A 15,675-nucleotide genomic window follows, 5' to 3' on the forward strand; every position below is an offset into this window, starting at 1 on the left:
TGTTAGGAAAATTTATTTGCTGTCCTTAGACTAGGACTTTTAAGCTTGGGACATTTTTGTGGGAACATGTTGGCTGGGGAAGGTCCATAAATAATATTACATTTTCTATTTTAAAATTAGCAGTCAAAAATATACAATTCACCTCTGGAAAGTCAACCCATTGACAGTGCATTTGTCCCCAAGCCAGCAGGCATGAGGGAGGGAAGTAGCATGCCTCCGTGGGATGCTTCACTGATAGAAGATGAGTTTTTCCAAGGTAAGTCTATGCACTGAATTGCCTTTGGAATTCCCAGTACTAAAGGAAAGCAAATAATAATTACAGTCTGTATTAAAGTGCTCAAAATGTATCAAACCCTGTACTTTATTTTTGAAGTCTCTCTTGTTTACCTTACCTGAAGAGGATGTGGTTATATGCTATCAACACAAATATTAAAGAATCTTTTTTTTTAAATTTATTTATTTATTTATTTATTTTTTGCTGTGTTGGGTCTTTGTTGCTCTGTGCACACTTTCTCTAGTTGCGGTGAGCGGGGGCTACTCTTCGTTGCGGTGCGCGGGCTTCTCATCGCAGTGGCTTCTCTTGTTGCGGAGTACGGGCTCTAGGCGTGCGGGCTTCAGTAGCTGTGGCTCGCGGGCTCTAGAGCACAGGCTCAGTAGTTGTGGCGCATGGGCTTAGTTGCTCCGCGGCATGTGGGATCTTCTCAGGCCAGGGCTCGAACCCTTGTGCCCTGCATTGGCAGGCAGATTCCTAACCACTGTGCCACCAGGGAAGTCCCTAAAGAGTCTTATATTTAAATATAATCTAAGCAAATATTCTTGGATCAGGGCCTGATAAATCTATGGAATGGTAATAATGTTTAATATTTAAACTCAGGTAAAAAGGAAAAATATGTCTTTAGGAAATATATCTATAAAGTTTACTGTCCTTAATAGACTTTTATTGTTCCTGATTAGGACCTAAATGCACTGTGATGAAATCTGATTGTTGTTAAACAATTAACCTTGTACAATAGATAACAATAAAGACTAAAACAGGTTCCAAAAGTACTATATACACATGGACCTTATTATACAAGCATAGCTCACCTTGACATAGTTTATTCTATATAAAATAAGCCTAGCCATTTGAAAAGTGAAGTCTGAAATCATTCACTAGCTTCACCTTGAGGAACTAAATTCAATTTGCAAGGGCAATGATGTCACCTCAGCCCTATAGTTAGGACAGGTGGTGTGGTCATTGAGAGACATCCAGCTGGTTGGTTTACTCCTTTCAGTAAGATGGTTACTGGCAGAGAACTTGCTTCAGAGAAAAGAGACCCAGAGGAAAACTTCTGTTCCAAAACAAAGGTTTTGCTAGTAGAGGAGAACTACTTTTTATGAAGTGAAAAAAAAAAATGACTTGACCTCTCTGAAAATAAAAAGGAGAAGCAGAACAGGAATTTTTTTGACCTCAAGAGTAGTGAGTCAAATAGCAGTATTAATTTGGGAATCAAAGTGACTTTGAATAATTTAAAGTCCTGTGATACTGATGTTAAGAGTGGTTATCTCTGGGAAGTAGGACTCCAGGTGATTTTACGTCTTTTGTTATATTTTCCTGTATTTACCATATATTGCTTTTGTAGTCAGCAAAAGACTTTATTTAAGGAGGAGGAAAAAACTATGAACAGCTTGAAAGGGAGAACAGAAATCAACAGATTTCATTATAATTTGCTTTAAAGACAGATTTATGTAGTTTTCTTTTCTTTTTGCCCTGCTTTATATTTTGGCATTGCTTGATTATTTTATTTGTGGATGTAGGAAATAAATTATTTCAGGGACAGGAGAAAAATAACTTTTTTCATTAAAACATTGACGAATGTTTTCCCTGAAGAATTCCTTAGTTACAGATCTTTAATGCTCAAGACTAGTTCTTTTGCTGGCTATGCGAACTTAATAGTACCAACTTACAAATAAAATAGCGTAGGGAAAATTCAGAGCAGATATCAAAAACCCCTTCAGCACCTGACCTAACATAATTGGTATATTATAAGTACGTCTCACGTACATTCACTCAGATACCGATATACCTCACTTTCCCTGTCATTGAAGAGTTAAAATTACAATTTTTAATGACAAATAATTTTAAGTAACCAAAGAGAGTGCACCATTTTATGTAACTCAGAAGGATAGATTTCTGTAAACCAAAAAGTTCTTCAGCAATTTAAATAATCCCATAACTTATTTCTCATGTCAGATTTTATTTTTTTAATGAACATTTCTTCAAAAAATACACAATCTACTCATATTTATTGTAACATGAATATGATAAAATATATCTATTACAAGGTGGGTCTTAGAGCATCTTAAAAGCTTAAAAGATAAGGATTCTATTTAAATTCTAACAGGTTTTTATTGAGGAAAAGATGTTGAATATGATTCAATAAACAGTTCAAGGAAATACCAACCAGCTGAAAATATCCTGTGACTTTTCTGAGATCACAGAGACTGTGGTCCTAGTAAGCATGAGCCCTGGGTCTTGGGTTGGCCCAGGTCCTCAGAATTACAGGGAGGTCACTGGGGCCTGGCTTAGACACCACTCTCTGACCTTGTTACTGAGAGAAAAGTAAACATTGTTTGCCAACAGCAACTTCACATCCTTGTAACATTATGAGCTCATAGTGAAATCATCTTTAGTTCATTAAAAGAAAAAATGAAAAGTGAACTTTTATGGTACAGTGGTTGCGTGTGTGGACTCAGGAGACAGGCTGCCTGGATCCACTTACTAGCTTGTGTGACCTAGGCAACTTAATCTCTTCGTGCCTCAGTTTCCTCTTTATAAAATGAGAATCGTAACAGTACCAAACTTACAAGGTTATATGAGGATTTAATGAGTTAATCTATTTAGTGCTTAGAACTGTACCTGACAGACACATAGAAAGTGTTATATGTTATGAGTGCTAATGGGCCATAATTTTTCCAGGAAAAGCAATCTACCATTAGCATATCACTTAACAAAATTTTATAGAACTTAAAATTTTATATATTGCTCAAATCCATCCAAATAAGTATGTTAATAAATTGGGTGCTAAACTTTTGGCAGTAATGTGCAACTAAGTACAACTAAGAACTCACATGTTATTTACAGACTTTCATATCTTTTACAATCCCCTGAGGTAAACATAATTGGAAACATTATAGCTACCTAGTAACACAAAAGATTCACTAGAAACCATGATTAAAATTTACTGTTAGGGGAAAAAATGTGGCTTTTATGTTCTTAAGGCATTTTGGAAGGTCAACTTTGAAAATGTGTGATTTGAAAAAGTGTGAAAATGAAAAAGAAACTTCCATTACAGGCTTGTAAAAGTCAAACTATCTTAAAGACATAATCAAAATTAATGTCATAACATTTATGGTGATATGATCTAAAAATTATAAGGGATTATGTTTCTTCAAGCGGGGCCTTCAACAACTCAAAATATTATTAGACTGTAAAATCTTATGCAAAAAAATGATGCATATTCTCCTTTAAGTTTTAGATGATTTGGATGGAAAACTGGCTCAGGAACAGTCTCCAAGCTCATTGAATTCCAGAACACCTCTCAACTATGGATCAAGAACACAGTTCAGTCGTTTTTACTCCAGTGGGAATAAACACCGTAATACCACAGCAAGGCACAAAAATTGCTGTAATGAAACTTCTAATATGTCTATCTATGACGTCTTAAGACCAGGGACCCCTAAGGAAGGTTTTAAAACCTTTTCTCCTAGAACAAGGACAATCTGTGATATGTACAAGACAAGGGAACCCAGAGTCTTAAAAGAAGATAATGTGCAAAAGAATATTTTTGGTTGTACTTCTCTGTATTTTGACAGCAGACAACAATCAGCCTCACCAGCTACAGGGTATTTCACAGCAAGAAGCTTACCTTTTTCAGCCACAACTCAGAACAATACTGGATTTATACCACCAAGCCACCAACAGAGCCCAAAAAGAACTCCTTTATCATCTATCATATGGAATAGATCAGATTCCTCTAGAGATAGGCAGAACCAGGAAGAGTTCCTGAGGACACCATCACCAATGGAAGTTGACCCTGCTGACCAGTATATGTATCCCAGGTGTTTTCAGGAGGATAAGAGATATGAATTTTACAATTCACAGAGTGTTTCCCAAAGTGTTGATTTAAATGCCCCCATGAATAATGCAATGAGTCCTGACCCATTTGAGAACTCAGAGAATATGCCGTTCTACCATGAAGATAACCCATTTACTAGGTCTTTCCTTAGCAATACCTTTGGATGGAGCAGGGAACAGAGATTTGGAAAAAGTCCTTTTTGGGGCCAACAGGAAGAACATTCTTCCTGGTCTGACTTTCATCAAAACAGGAAACCATTCACTTCTTCTGACAGAGACTTTGAAATGATCTCCACTGAAGCAAATAGTGCATTTTTATCTGGTCATGGTCATAGTGTTCCTTCTCAACACTGGGGGCCATTTTCTCCTAGGTACAGAACAAATATTTCCAGAAACCAAGAGAAGCCACATCCCTCACAGTTTGATTCTCAGGCATCCACACTGGAGAGCATGGAGGTGTCACAAGTTAATAGGAACCAGTCTACTCATTTCAGCGCACCAAATGTTTGCTCCATGTCTGGTTCAAGCTATCACATCAAATCTGGTGGGTTAGAATGTCAACAGGACAGTTCTCCTATGGAACTACATATAAACAGAGAACCTTACTCATCTGGAATTGCTCAAACTCTAGCATCCTCATTCAGAACTACCTTCCCACAGATTCCTGATGACAGAGGGAATCCTCAGAGTCCCAGCTTTCAGAATCCCACAGTCACTTTGCAGAAAATTAAGCCTGCTTCTCTTCCAAACAGAAACTATACAGAAGTCACTGGGACCAACAGTGATTCAGTTGATTCTCCATCTCTGACTGAAAGCCAACCCAATATCTTGGTCACAGAAGTGAATAATGAGAAAGACTTGAATGGAACTGTTTTGGAAAAAGACAAACAACTAAACAAGATAGACCAGACAAACATGACAGGTGAAATACCCCAACTTGTTTCACAGACAGTAATTTCTAACCCTTTACCTGATTTTCAAAATCTCCTCTCCCAGGACTCAACCAAGAGCAACAGATTTGTTTTTAATGCATCTACGACAGTAAGTTCAAAAAGTTTGCCTGGAGTCATTTCCAGGAGAGATATCTCCAAAATTCATAAAGCCAATGAACTAAAAAAAGATAACAGTTATACTGGGAACAGAAAACTTGGCTCAGCAACTTCCCTTCCTTTCATTGAGGAAAGCAGAACAACATCACCTTTTCTCAGCCCAAATCAAGGTTGTCACCAGGAATTAACAGAAAGAAATAAAGATATTTCAAGCATTATTAAAAATAACCACGGGAGTTCTGAACGTACTGATAATCAAAATGCACAGTCTCCAGAAGAGCCTGCTGTTTTAGATACCAAGGAAGAACAATGTACCACAACTTATTCTACCAACTGTAGCAAGTCACCTGCCGACCACAATATGCCATGTGATTCTGTAGATCTGTCATCAGGTACACTACCAGATTCCTCACCATCAAATGATTCTTGCCTTGATGCTCTGGTGATTCCTTCTCCTACAGGGTTCTCCTGGAAATGTCCTTCAAGCAAAGATCTATCTCTGGGAGAAAGAGAAGAAAAAGACAATGATTGCAAGAACCAAAATAGTCAATTTCCCCTAAGCCACTCAGAAAACCAAAAGAGTAATGTTAATTGTATGCCTGTACATAATGAAGTGGTTGATGTTGTCAAATGCCATTCACATCCTCCTTTCAGGGATGGAAAGGGAAAAGGAAAAATAAGACGACGTATATCCTATACCGAAAAATTAAGCAAAACGCAAAGTAGATCAATACCTACAAGTGACAGCAGTAACCTCATTGAGGGAACTGAAAGCAATTCCAAGCCTCCTGAGCTTCACACAATTTACTGTACCTTACCAAGAAAATCAGCCAGTTTTCTCATCAATAACAGGAAGTCTGAAAGTAAGATAATGCCTTCTTCGTTTAGGAATGAGCCACTTGCATTCCAAATCAAAAATGATGTGGAAGATCCAGTAGGGAAGTACACATCAAACAAATTCAGTCCCAGTTCTTGTGAGTCAGAGAGCAAATGTTCCAGAGTAGTTTCAGACTCAGTCTCAGTACCACCTGAAGCCACAGAGGGGATGACAAATATGACAAACATTGGATCTGCTTCTGTTAGAAAAGGACCACTTCAAGTCCTCATCAAGAGGGCTGTGTCATGTCCCTCAGGGGTGCCATATGCCTCAACTGGAAGAGATGAAAGAGAAGAAGGTTTAGTCTCAGGTACAGATGCTTCTACTATAACAGTAAAGCCTTGGGAGAGACTCATTAACCCTCTGGGAAGTGACTCATCTGTTCGGGAGTGTTCTTTAAGCAACAGACACCACCAGAAGGAATACTTTCAAGAATGCACTGAAAAGAATGGTAGAATTTCTGCCTCCAGGACAGGTATATTTTCCCATCCAAATGAACACCCTTTACCTTTCTCTGAAGATTTGTCAGGCAAAGAAAGTGGGAAAACATTACATAAATTTAAGACTACTAGTATGTTTTCTGTTTCTGGTGATGAAGATAATGTGAAATGTCTTGAGGTGATTTCAATATATTATACTCTACCAAGGAAACACAGCAAAAAATTCTGTAACCTTCTTCAAAAGTATACACAAAATATCGATTCACTTACAGAATCAACTAAAGTGGGGACTAAAACATCTCCTAATGCTTTAGAAAAAGACAAAGTAAATTGTTCTACACAAGAGCAGTCAGGAACACCTTCATCTAAAGATCTAAAGATGCAGGTCAGCTCTGCTCAGGAGAACAGCCATCTTTCTCACACCACTGAAAATATGACTGGTTTACAATTACCGAGTTTTGGGTCCTCAGAACCTACATTACAGGAAGTTGCTTCTATTGAAGCAGATGTTTCTCTTCATAAAGGAGAACCTAAATCTAGAGAGATTTCCCCACACAACTTAGCTAAAACACCTTTATGTGATTCACAAAGTGAAAAAGAGAAAGGGAAAAAATTGCGAAGTGAAACCCTGTATACTTCACCAATGCTTCAGGAAAAAAAAGTTACAAGAGAGAAATCTGAAAATTGTCAGCAATCCATTAAATCAGGTAACAGTGATTTTTCTAACCTCCCAGCCAATTCAGAAGAGAATGTTGAAAATTCCCAAATCATTAGAAGTTCTGGGGAGTGTACAAGTAGTGCTATAGCCATTACAGCTACTGGAAGTCTTCAGAAAGATATAACAGGCATAGCTATAGATGATAGCTCCAATGGATTGCAGCCTGGGGAAGTAAGAGGGGAAATTAGAAAAGATTTCCCAAAAAACCCTGATAAACCACTTTCTGACTCAGAAAGCCAAGTCTTTGCTCTTACTCCAGCCTTGCATAAACTACAGCTTGATGAGAAGACTTGTTCAAGTGAACAAGATTTAGACAGTTTGCAGTCTGAACCCAGAGAACTACCTCAAAGAAGTCAGGAGGTAAATATGACAGAGAGCAAGGCTAAAGATGAGATGCAGGAGTTGGCATGGAATCAACCTTCACTTCCTGAAGGAAGTAATAAAAGTAAAAAAAGCTTGGATGACCTAGAAAAAGGGAAAAACAGATCTTCAGTTAAACACAGATTGGCAGTTATGTCCAAAGCAAGCAGAAAATTTCCAGCTGAAGATTTATACCCCAGAAGACATGTAACTATCTTTCCTCAAAGTGGGAACAGTTCTGGCTTTAGCACCTTATCCCTTGGCACACCAGAGTGCAACCCACACTCCCCTGTGCCTACTTTAAAGTCCACAGAATCCACAGATGAAAGCAGGTTAAGTAATGATGGAGTAAATGTGGAGAAATCCGAGGACCCTCTCCAGGTTACTGCAATAACCAACAGAGAAACTTCTACACACTTAAGCAATCAGAAGTCTAACAACATTTCACAGCCATATCAAAACGAGTTTAAAAAAATCTCAGAATCACAACTAAAGTATGAGAATTCTAAGGATGTAACAGTAGCTCAGATTTTGGAAAGAGAGTCAGAAGCCCTGGCCCAACCCTCACTGATCAGCCTCAGGGAAGCAGACTTCCCTGACCATCGGAGGGGGCTGAACCCTCCTTTTCAATTGGAGCCTGCAGAGAAATCTACAGTAAACATGCCACTGGCCAGTTTTCAGCAACAACAAAGGAGAGCTTCATCTCTGGAGTGGGAACCTGAGCCACACCCCTATTGTTCAAAGAGTTTAAAAAGCATCCATGTGCACAGTGCTCTACTACAAAAAAGTCACCCTCCAAAAGTCAGAGAGCGTCATTTTTCTGAAAGTACTTCTATTGACAATGCCCTGAGTCAACGGACCCTTGGGAATGAATTCTCTAACAACAGTGGGTACAGTCGAAGATTCAAATCTTTTTCTGAACTTCCCTCCTGTGATGAAAATGAAAGTTGGGCTTTGTACAACAGCAGGCCAAAAATGGGTCCTAGGTCTGCAACATCTATATCCAGACCTATTGACTATGGGATATTTGGGAAAGAACAACAACTGGCTTTCTTGGCGAATGTAAAGAGGTCACTCACACAAGGAAGATTATGGAAACCAAGTTTTCTTAAGAACCCTGGCTTCCTGAAAGATGATGTAGTTAACCCTGCTAACCCAACAGAGTCATCAAGTTCTAATTCTCCTAGTAATCAGATGCCAGAAGATGGCTTATCTCTAAGTGCACCACTTAATATCTATGAAGATGATCCAGTAGACTCGGATTGTGACACAGACACAACCACGGATGACGAATACTACCTGGATGAAAACGACAAAGAGTCAGAACTGTGAGGCTTTTTCTATAAAATGTATAACCTTTTCACCAAAAGTTTGTAATGTAAATAAAGTGCAAATATGTATGTCTACGGAAAGGACAGATGTTAGGAAAAAAAAATCTAGTCTGGGCAGTTCCTGCTCTGAAATAATCCAAATTCTCTTTTTTGCCCCCTCCACACCCTATATATAGACTTCCTGAATTCTAGAGCAATGAATTCTTGTTTAGAGGGATTCTCTGCTGTTTTCTTCCTCTGTATATATCCTTGGCCTGCTGCCACTCAGCCCAAACTTAATCTCTAATTCACTGTCCAGTTTTGGTTTTCTGCTCTATTTTCCCCCTAACTTTCTTATACCTTTCACGGTGATTTACAAATTTAATATCCCAGCACAACAGCAAAACTCTGTCTTGTCTCTTCCATGCCTTATATTCATGGCATTAAATAAAATGTAGGGTGATAACAATGGAGTAAGTATTATTATCCTGTCTGACTCATCAGCATTTAGGAGGTTTAGAGTTTGGGTTTTGGGGGTTTTTTTTCTTTTGAACAAAGATAAGGGGATTTCTATAAGGACATCCTGTTTTATCCATAGTGGAGCCAGGGAGACACATATTTGAAGTGCTTGTTGAGATAATAGGTGAAGAGGTGAATCCCTAGTAAGCCAAAGAACATTAGTACTCCTAGGAATTCCTTTGAAATAGTTTCTAGGATGGTACAGAGGCTGGCTTAGCCACAAAATTTCTGCTTAGGAAGGGAACATAACTGAGGGGTAGAGATAAGCAGACATCCCTTCATGAGACTGACATCCTTACTGCAGCTCTCTCAGCAACTGTTCCCTTTTTTTTCCATTTCTCCAGAACCATCCATTTAAAATTTTTCTTTATTTGCAGGATAGAACACTTTTTTCCATGTGAGACATTTTAGTTGCAAGTGGTAGCCTTGGTCAAGTCCCTAAAGTACTACCAAGTCAGATCTGACACCTTGGGGTTCACAGGCTTCTTTGCCAGATCATTTACCAGACCCTTGGAAATTAGAAGGCAGAGCTTCTAAGGGTTCGTCACTATGATTCCTTCAATAATTTATCTAGACTAAATAACTTGTCACACCCACTGATAACTTGGTTTTCCTAACTCTTTATTTGCCATGTGGAACTTCTGGGGTTTTCTCTCCTCCTAATCAGCATAAAGACCAATAAATAGGTGGCAGTGAAGCTAATCTGCTAGAACTACAGAAATCATGCCATCCTGGATCTTAGTACTGTGAGGGTCAACATGAATGGATTTCATCTTGTTTGGTTTATATTTGCTTCCTGGCCTCATTTTAGTTTCCATTTTTCTCACCTAGTCTATTTCATCCATATAAATTAAGGATAATGGTAGGTGTTGGGGAAGTATACAGAACTGTGGAACTGATAGCAATGCAAGAAAGGACTATATAATTATTATCCTCCTAACCATTGCCTTGCCTAGAAGCAAAATGCCAGAGCTAGTTTGCATTGTTCCCATGAAACTCAAAACTAAGGAAAATGAGGTAATTACATGAAAGCTATTTCTTCAATCTATAAATTGTCTTAAACTTCAAGCTCTGGCCAATCCTGACCTCAAAGAGACTGATAGTAGAATTCTAAATCAACTGTTCTAAACATTTCCATTCAAATTTGTATGGTGAAGAATAAATAACAGTTTATTCTTTGTTTCATGTATGTTTGTAAATTCTACCTTCCTTTTTCTATTTATCTGATTATTTAAATAAAATTCATAAACCATGACCTATGTTTTCTATTTAATTTTAAAATATTTGCAGTTAATATTTTAATATTAAGATTCTTGGTTTTTTCAATGATCATTTACCAATCTATTTTGGTAAATATTCTGAGTCTACACGTATGTTACAAAAGGTGAGATGAAGTTAGCTTATTTTTCACTGAATTTAGCCTATATCAACAGGTAAGTTAAGGTCAGGCTAAACAACTACTTCGGGACCCTGATTCTCTGTACTAGAATCTACCATCTGAATTCAAAGGTCATTGATGGCCAATGCTCACTTGCACTATTGGTAATGTTTGCTTGTTGGTCTGGCTCAAAAATCAAGCAAACAGAAAATTCATGAAAATAGCACCTTCTATAATTTTATACCTTATAAAACACTTCGTTAAAGAAGTATAGCAAATGTCTATGTATTTTAACATACAAACTGCTTTTTAATATTCATTTTTGGTATAGCTATAGTAATTTATAATAGTCCTTTTTATACTCATAACTCGTTTTCTAAAATATATAATCATGATTAAAGTAAATAGTCACATAAATGGAGTAAATAATGAGGGAATCAATACTAATAAGTACCTGGTAAATTATTAACTTGTTTAAATAATAGACTTCTATAGCCATAAATTTTACATGTAAAGTCCATTTAAAATAGGACTTAATGAGATTATTTTAATTTTTAGAGACTTCCCTCTAAATAATTTACCCCCTTATATTGTAAATACATCGCTGTTAATAAAACTCCAACTGCTACTAACAAGGTTTTGGCTGATGATAGGCTAATAAAAGCTGCTTTGTGTAGAAGGTACATGTGTGCCTGTACTTGACGTGGTGAAAGAAAGTCCACTTACGTTATGGTAAAGCTAGGTATCAAACTGGAATATCCACACCTCCATAAAAGTAATATACTCCATTGAATGCCAGAGGGTTAAAGAGGCCTTATTGCTAAGAGTTTATTGTTAATAATAGTAATAATGCTTCAGAATAACCCATTTAAATGTACAGTGTAAATATGTAAATATTTTACTTTGAGGCTCTTTGTGACTGGCACTTCTGTGTTTCTGAAACATGTAATAAGCCTTAAGCACTTTTGTTTAAAATGTTGTCAAATAATCCTTTTATGTACTTGTTCTCAAACCTGTTCTCTAGATATGAAATGTGTTACAAGACAAGGTACAAATTTGAAACAATGCCTGTGTTGAAATAAATGATTTAAATAGATGCATTATTTGACTTGGTTTTTATTCTCATCCTCAAATGATTATTTTTAAGTGTGAAAGTTTCAGGAAGAATACAAAAAAGAAAAGGGGGGGGCGGAGTGTGGTGGACAAAAGTATTCAAATAAATCTTTCTGGTGGCTATTGAATAAGATCAGCCATATCAGTGGTTTTAGAAAACAATGACTCCTTCTCTCTTCTCCTTCCATTTGTACCAAAAAGCAACCAACCAACAAGTGGAGATCAATGTACCTGGCTGCAAAAGAGAGGAGGAATGAGGAGGGTCTGGCATTTCTCTCTGAGAGTTCTCACACTTACAAAGGAAGAGGAAGCCCCGTGGAGTTGGGCCATCTACTGCCCAGTAGCGCTGCTTATGAAAGATAAGCAGATCTTTCCAGTTGAAATGTAAGACATGCAATGTTAATTCCTGCTAAACAAATTAGTAGATTTGTACTCATCTTTTATCTTTTCTAGAAAAGGAACACAAAGCCATCTCTCTACCAAGGACAGGAGAGTGTCATCATCTTGAATATGAGCAGTATTTTATTCAAAATATTTTTACTGTCCTTTATTAAAATTTAAAATACATTAGATCAGCTAGGATTTTTAGTTGTATACAATATAATCCTCTCTAGGTGGTTCAAATAGAAAAGGATTTATTAAAGCATATATACTTTGCTCAGAAACACATTGGTAGGGCTCAGGAGATAAACATTAGGCTGAAATTCTAGGTCCAATTCCTAAAACCATGCCATAGATTATTGGACTGCCACGGGAGCTTCTGTCCTTGTTATGGCCAGGAAGATGCAGAATCAGGATGTTGGCTGAATCATATTTATTTGCCCCAGAAACCACTCCAATAGAAATTAAAAGCACTAATATGCATAGAGTTACACATAATAATTTGTATTGCTACAATGTTTGTTGTGGCAAAAACCAGAAACAAAGTGAATACCTAATAAGAAGTGACTGAATATATTAATGAACATCCACATACGTAATATGATGAAACCATTAAAAAAATAAGATATAACTATACAAGTTGACTTAGAAGAATTTGCATGAGGTACTATTGAGTGAGAAATACAAAATCTCATTTTTGTAAAGCATTAACCAAGAAACCTGCATATGCATGTGTATGTATGGAGGGATACATACTAGGCTATTAATGTTGGTTGCTTTCTGGCCAGACTGGGGGGGGTGAGGTGGGAAGGTATGTTCAAGAACAGCAGAAAACAGAGAGAAGAGGTAGCCAAGACCCCTCCAAAAAAGAAACTATAAATATACACACATATGGGTATACATAGGAATCTATGTGTGTGTGTAATTATGATTGTATTTATGCACTTAGAATGTTTTATCAGTGGGTATACAGATAAAAAATGAGAGATATTTTTTAAAAAGATTTACTATCCAGGAGAATATTTAATAAGTTATTTTCTTTTTGAAAATTAATATTTGTATTACAGTCTGTGAAAAATTGTAGGGTTTTTTTTCAGTTGTATTGACATATAATTGAGATACAACACTGCATAAGTTTAAAGTGTACAGCATAATGACATGACTTAACCTATATTGCCAAATGATTGCCACAATAAGTTTAATTAACATCCATCATCTCGTACAGATACAAAAAGAAGGGGGGGGGTAGAAGAAGAAGAAAATGGTTTTTTTCCTTGTGTTGAGAACTTTTAGGAAACACCGTGTTTTAATAAAATAAATGCTAGCACTAATTTTCCCTCTGAGCCCATGCTTTCTATCCCATCCATCCTTTCCAGATTATGCTGTCATTGCAGTCTAGAGTAAACTCAGAAGTACCTCTAGAAATGCTCTGGAGGTATACAGTGGTTGCTGATATGATTATCTTCCCAGTAGACATTTTTTCTTTTCTCTGGCAATTCCATTCTCCAACTGACACCCCATCACCACCACCACCACCACCACCACCACCACCACCACCACCACCTGTTCACTGTGGAAGAATCAATGTTCTTACAAGACCCTAAGAGTCTGAGCACAATTGATTGGTTCAGGAATGAGTGCCTGATTCAGAGTGGACCAATGAGTAGTGTGTTTTAGGAGGAAATACACCTGCATTCTGAGATTCTAAATGCAAGTTAATATTTAAACCAGTTGTCTCATAATCTAAAATCCACCCTTGGAACTGTAATGTATGGAAAGGCAGGCGCTGAGTTTATATCCCCAGCACCTTGCAGAATGCATGACAAAAAGTGGGTGCTGAATAAATATTACTGAAATAATCAAAAATAAATTTTTATGAATTTTTATGAGATCTAAGCTTGTCTAAGCCCAAGTAAGGTTTTTATTAATAACATTGAAAATTAAACAATTCTCTAATGGTAAAAGATGAATTTATTATAATGACACAGGGATATCCCAGAAACCAAGGGCAGAGATGCTGCTTATGAACTGTACCAAGCCTCTACAGTGCACTGTATAGAAAACCCAGAGAGTTTTCTATATTTCTCCTCCATTTTCAGTCTAAAAGGCAAAAAACATGACGTTTACGTTGCCTCTGTTTAAGAGAATAATTACAAATTGAAATCTCTTAACCCTGATTTTAAACTCCCAAGGAAAAGATTCTGACTGGTTCAGTATGAGGCAGGTCCTAAACTATGGACCAATCAACTGTGGCCATGGGTTAAGGTCATGTTTCACAAAGCCTCACTGTTAACTCTGGGTTGTGTAGTATATTAACAAAAAAAGAGGAACAGTTTCTAGAAAAGGTAGAAAATGATGAACTGAGTGAATAATCAATAGCTGTGAATTTTACATAGCTTTAATGTGAAGACTCCAGGGGCCAGTGCAATTCATAAAAGCATACATATTGAATGTTGACCTTCCAGAGTCACACACAGACTGTAATTCTAGGTGTCTGAGATTGGAACTCCATATATAGATGAATGTGAAAGGGAACAGAAAACTTCTTGAAGTGTGTCATTTATTTCAACTTTTGTGCATGACTTTTCTCCTGCCTGGAATGCCCTTCTCCCCCTCTTCCTGCAGTAAATTCTTATTTGACCTTCATGAGTCAGCATAGATGTCATCTCTTTCAGAAAGCATCTCAGTTCTCCCAAGGTTGGGTTAACTGGGCCTCATATGGTGTACTTATGTTGGTAGAGGCAATCTGCCATGGGCCCTGGACATACCTGAACATTTTTGCTGGTTATGCCAAGAATGTAAGTTCTTGACTATTCTTTACCCATGGTGTGAAGGTTCAGGGTGTGTTTGCAGCAAGCATCCTAGAGGGATGAGATAACATCTCCCCACTGAAAAAGAACAGACTTAATTCTCCTTACTCTAAAAATGGCAAGCCCCTGAATTTAGAGTGTATCTCTTGTAATGCAACTCACTTCAGTCATCCAGGACAGGCCTTTTACATTGTCCCCACAGGACTTTTGGGGGGCGGGGGAAGAGAGTGTATTCATTTGCTAGGGCCACCATAACAAAATTCCACAGACTGATTGGCTTAAATGGCAGGATTTATTTTCTCACAGTTCTGGAGGCTAGAAGTGCAAGATCAAATTTGATTTCTCCTGACTCCTCTCTCCTTGGATTGCAGATGGCTACCTTCTCACTGCATCCTCACATGGTCTGTCTCCTGTAACCAAGAACTCCTGGTGTCTCTCTGTGTCCCCAAATTTCCTTTTCTTACTAGGACACCAGTTAGACTGGATTAGGGCCCACCGTAATGACTTGCTTTTAACTTAATCATCTCTTTAAAGGTCCTGTCTCCAAATACAGTGATATTCTGAGGTACTGTGGTTAACACCTCTACATATGAATTATGGAGG

General features: G+C 37.5%; 2 protein-coding genes across 11 annotated transcripts in view; both read left to right on the forward strand.

The window, feature by feature from the left end:
• The window catches only part of EXPH5 (exophilin 5), a 74,098-nt gene extending 62,262 nt beyond the window's left edge, over positions 1–11,836 (forward strand). For 5 of the 10 annotated variants that reach the window (XM_057553602.1, XM_007172985.2, XM_057553604.1 and 2 more), the window contains 2 exons: positions 121–256; positions 3,513–11,836. In XM_057553602.1, the coding sequence (XP_057409585.1) occupies positions 121–256; positions 3,513–8,893 (5,517 nt within the window). In that variant the 3' untranslated portion in view covers positions 8,894–11,836. The remainder of the gene's footprint in view (positions 1–120; positions 257–3,512) is intronic. The other 5 variants (XM_057553609.1, XM_057553608.1, XM_057553607.1 and 2 more) reach the window with 2 other exon arrangements.
• Positions 11,837–12,246: 410 nt separating this feature from the next.
• Positions 12,247–15,675, forward strand: part of POGLUT3 (protein O-glucosyltransferase 3) — a 29,639-nt gene continuing 26,210 nt past the window's right edge. Inside the window, exon 1 of the mRNA XM_057553858.1 lies at positions 12,247–12,265. The gene's annotated coding sequence lies outside the window, so the exon portion shown is untranslated. The remainder of the gene's footprint in view (positions 12,266–15,675) is intronic.

Source organism: Balaenoptera acutorostrata, chromosome 9 (assembly GCF_949987535.1).
Source record: "Balaenoptera acutorostrata chromosome 9, mBalAcu1.1, whole genome shotgun sequence".
NCBI classification, from domain to species: Eukaryota; Metazoa; Chordata; class Mammalia; order Artiodactyla; family Balaenopteridae; genus Balaenoptera; species Balaenoptera acutorostrata.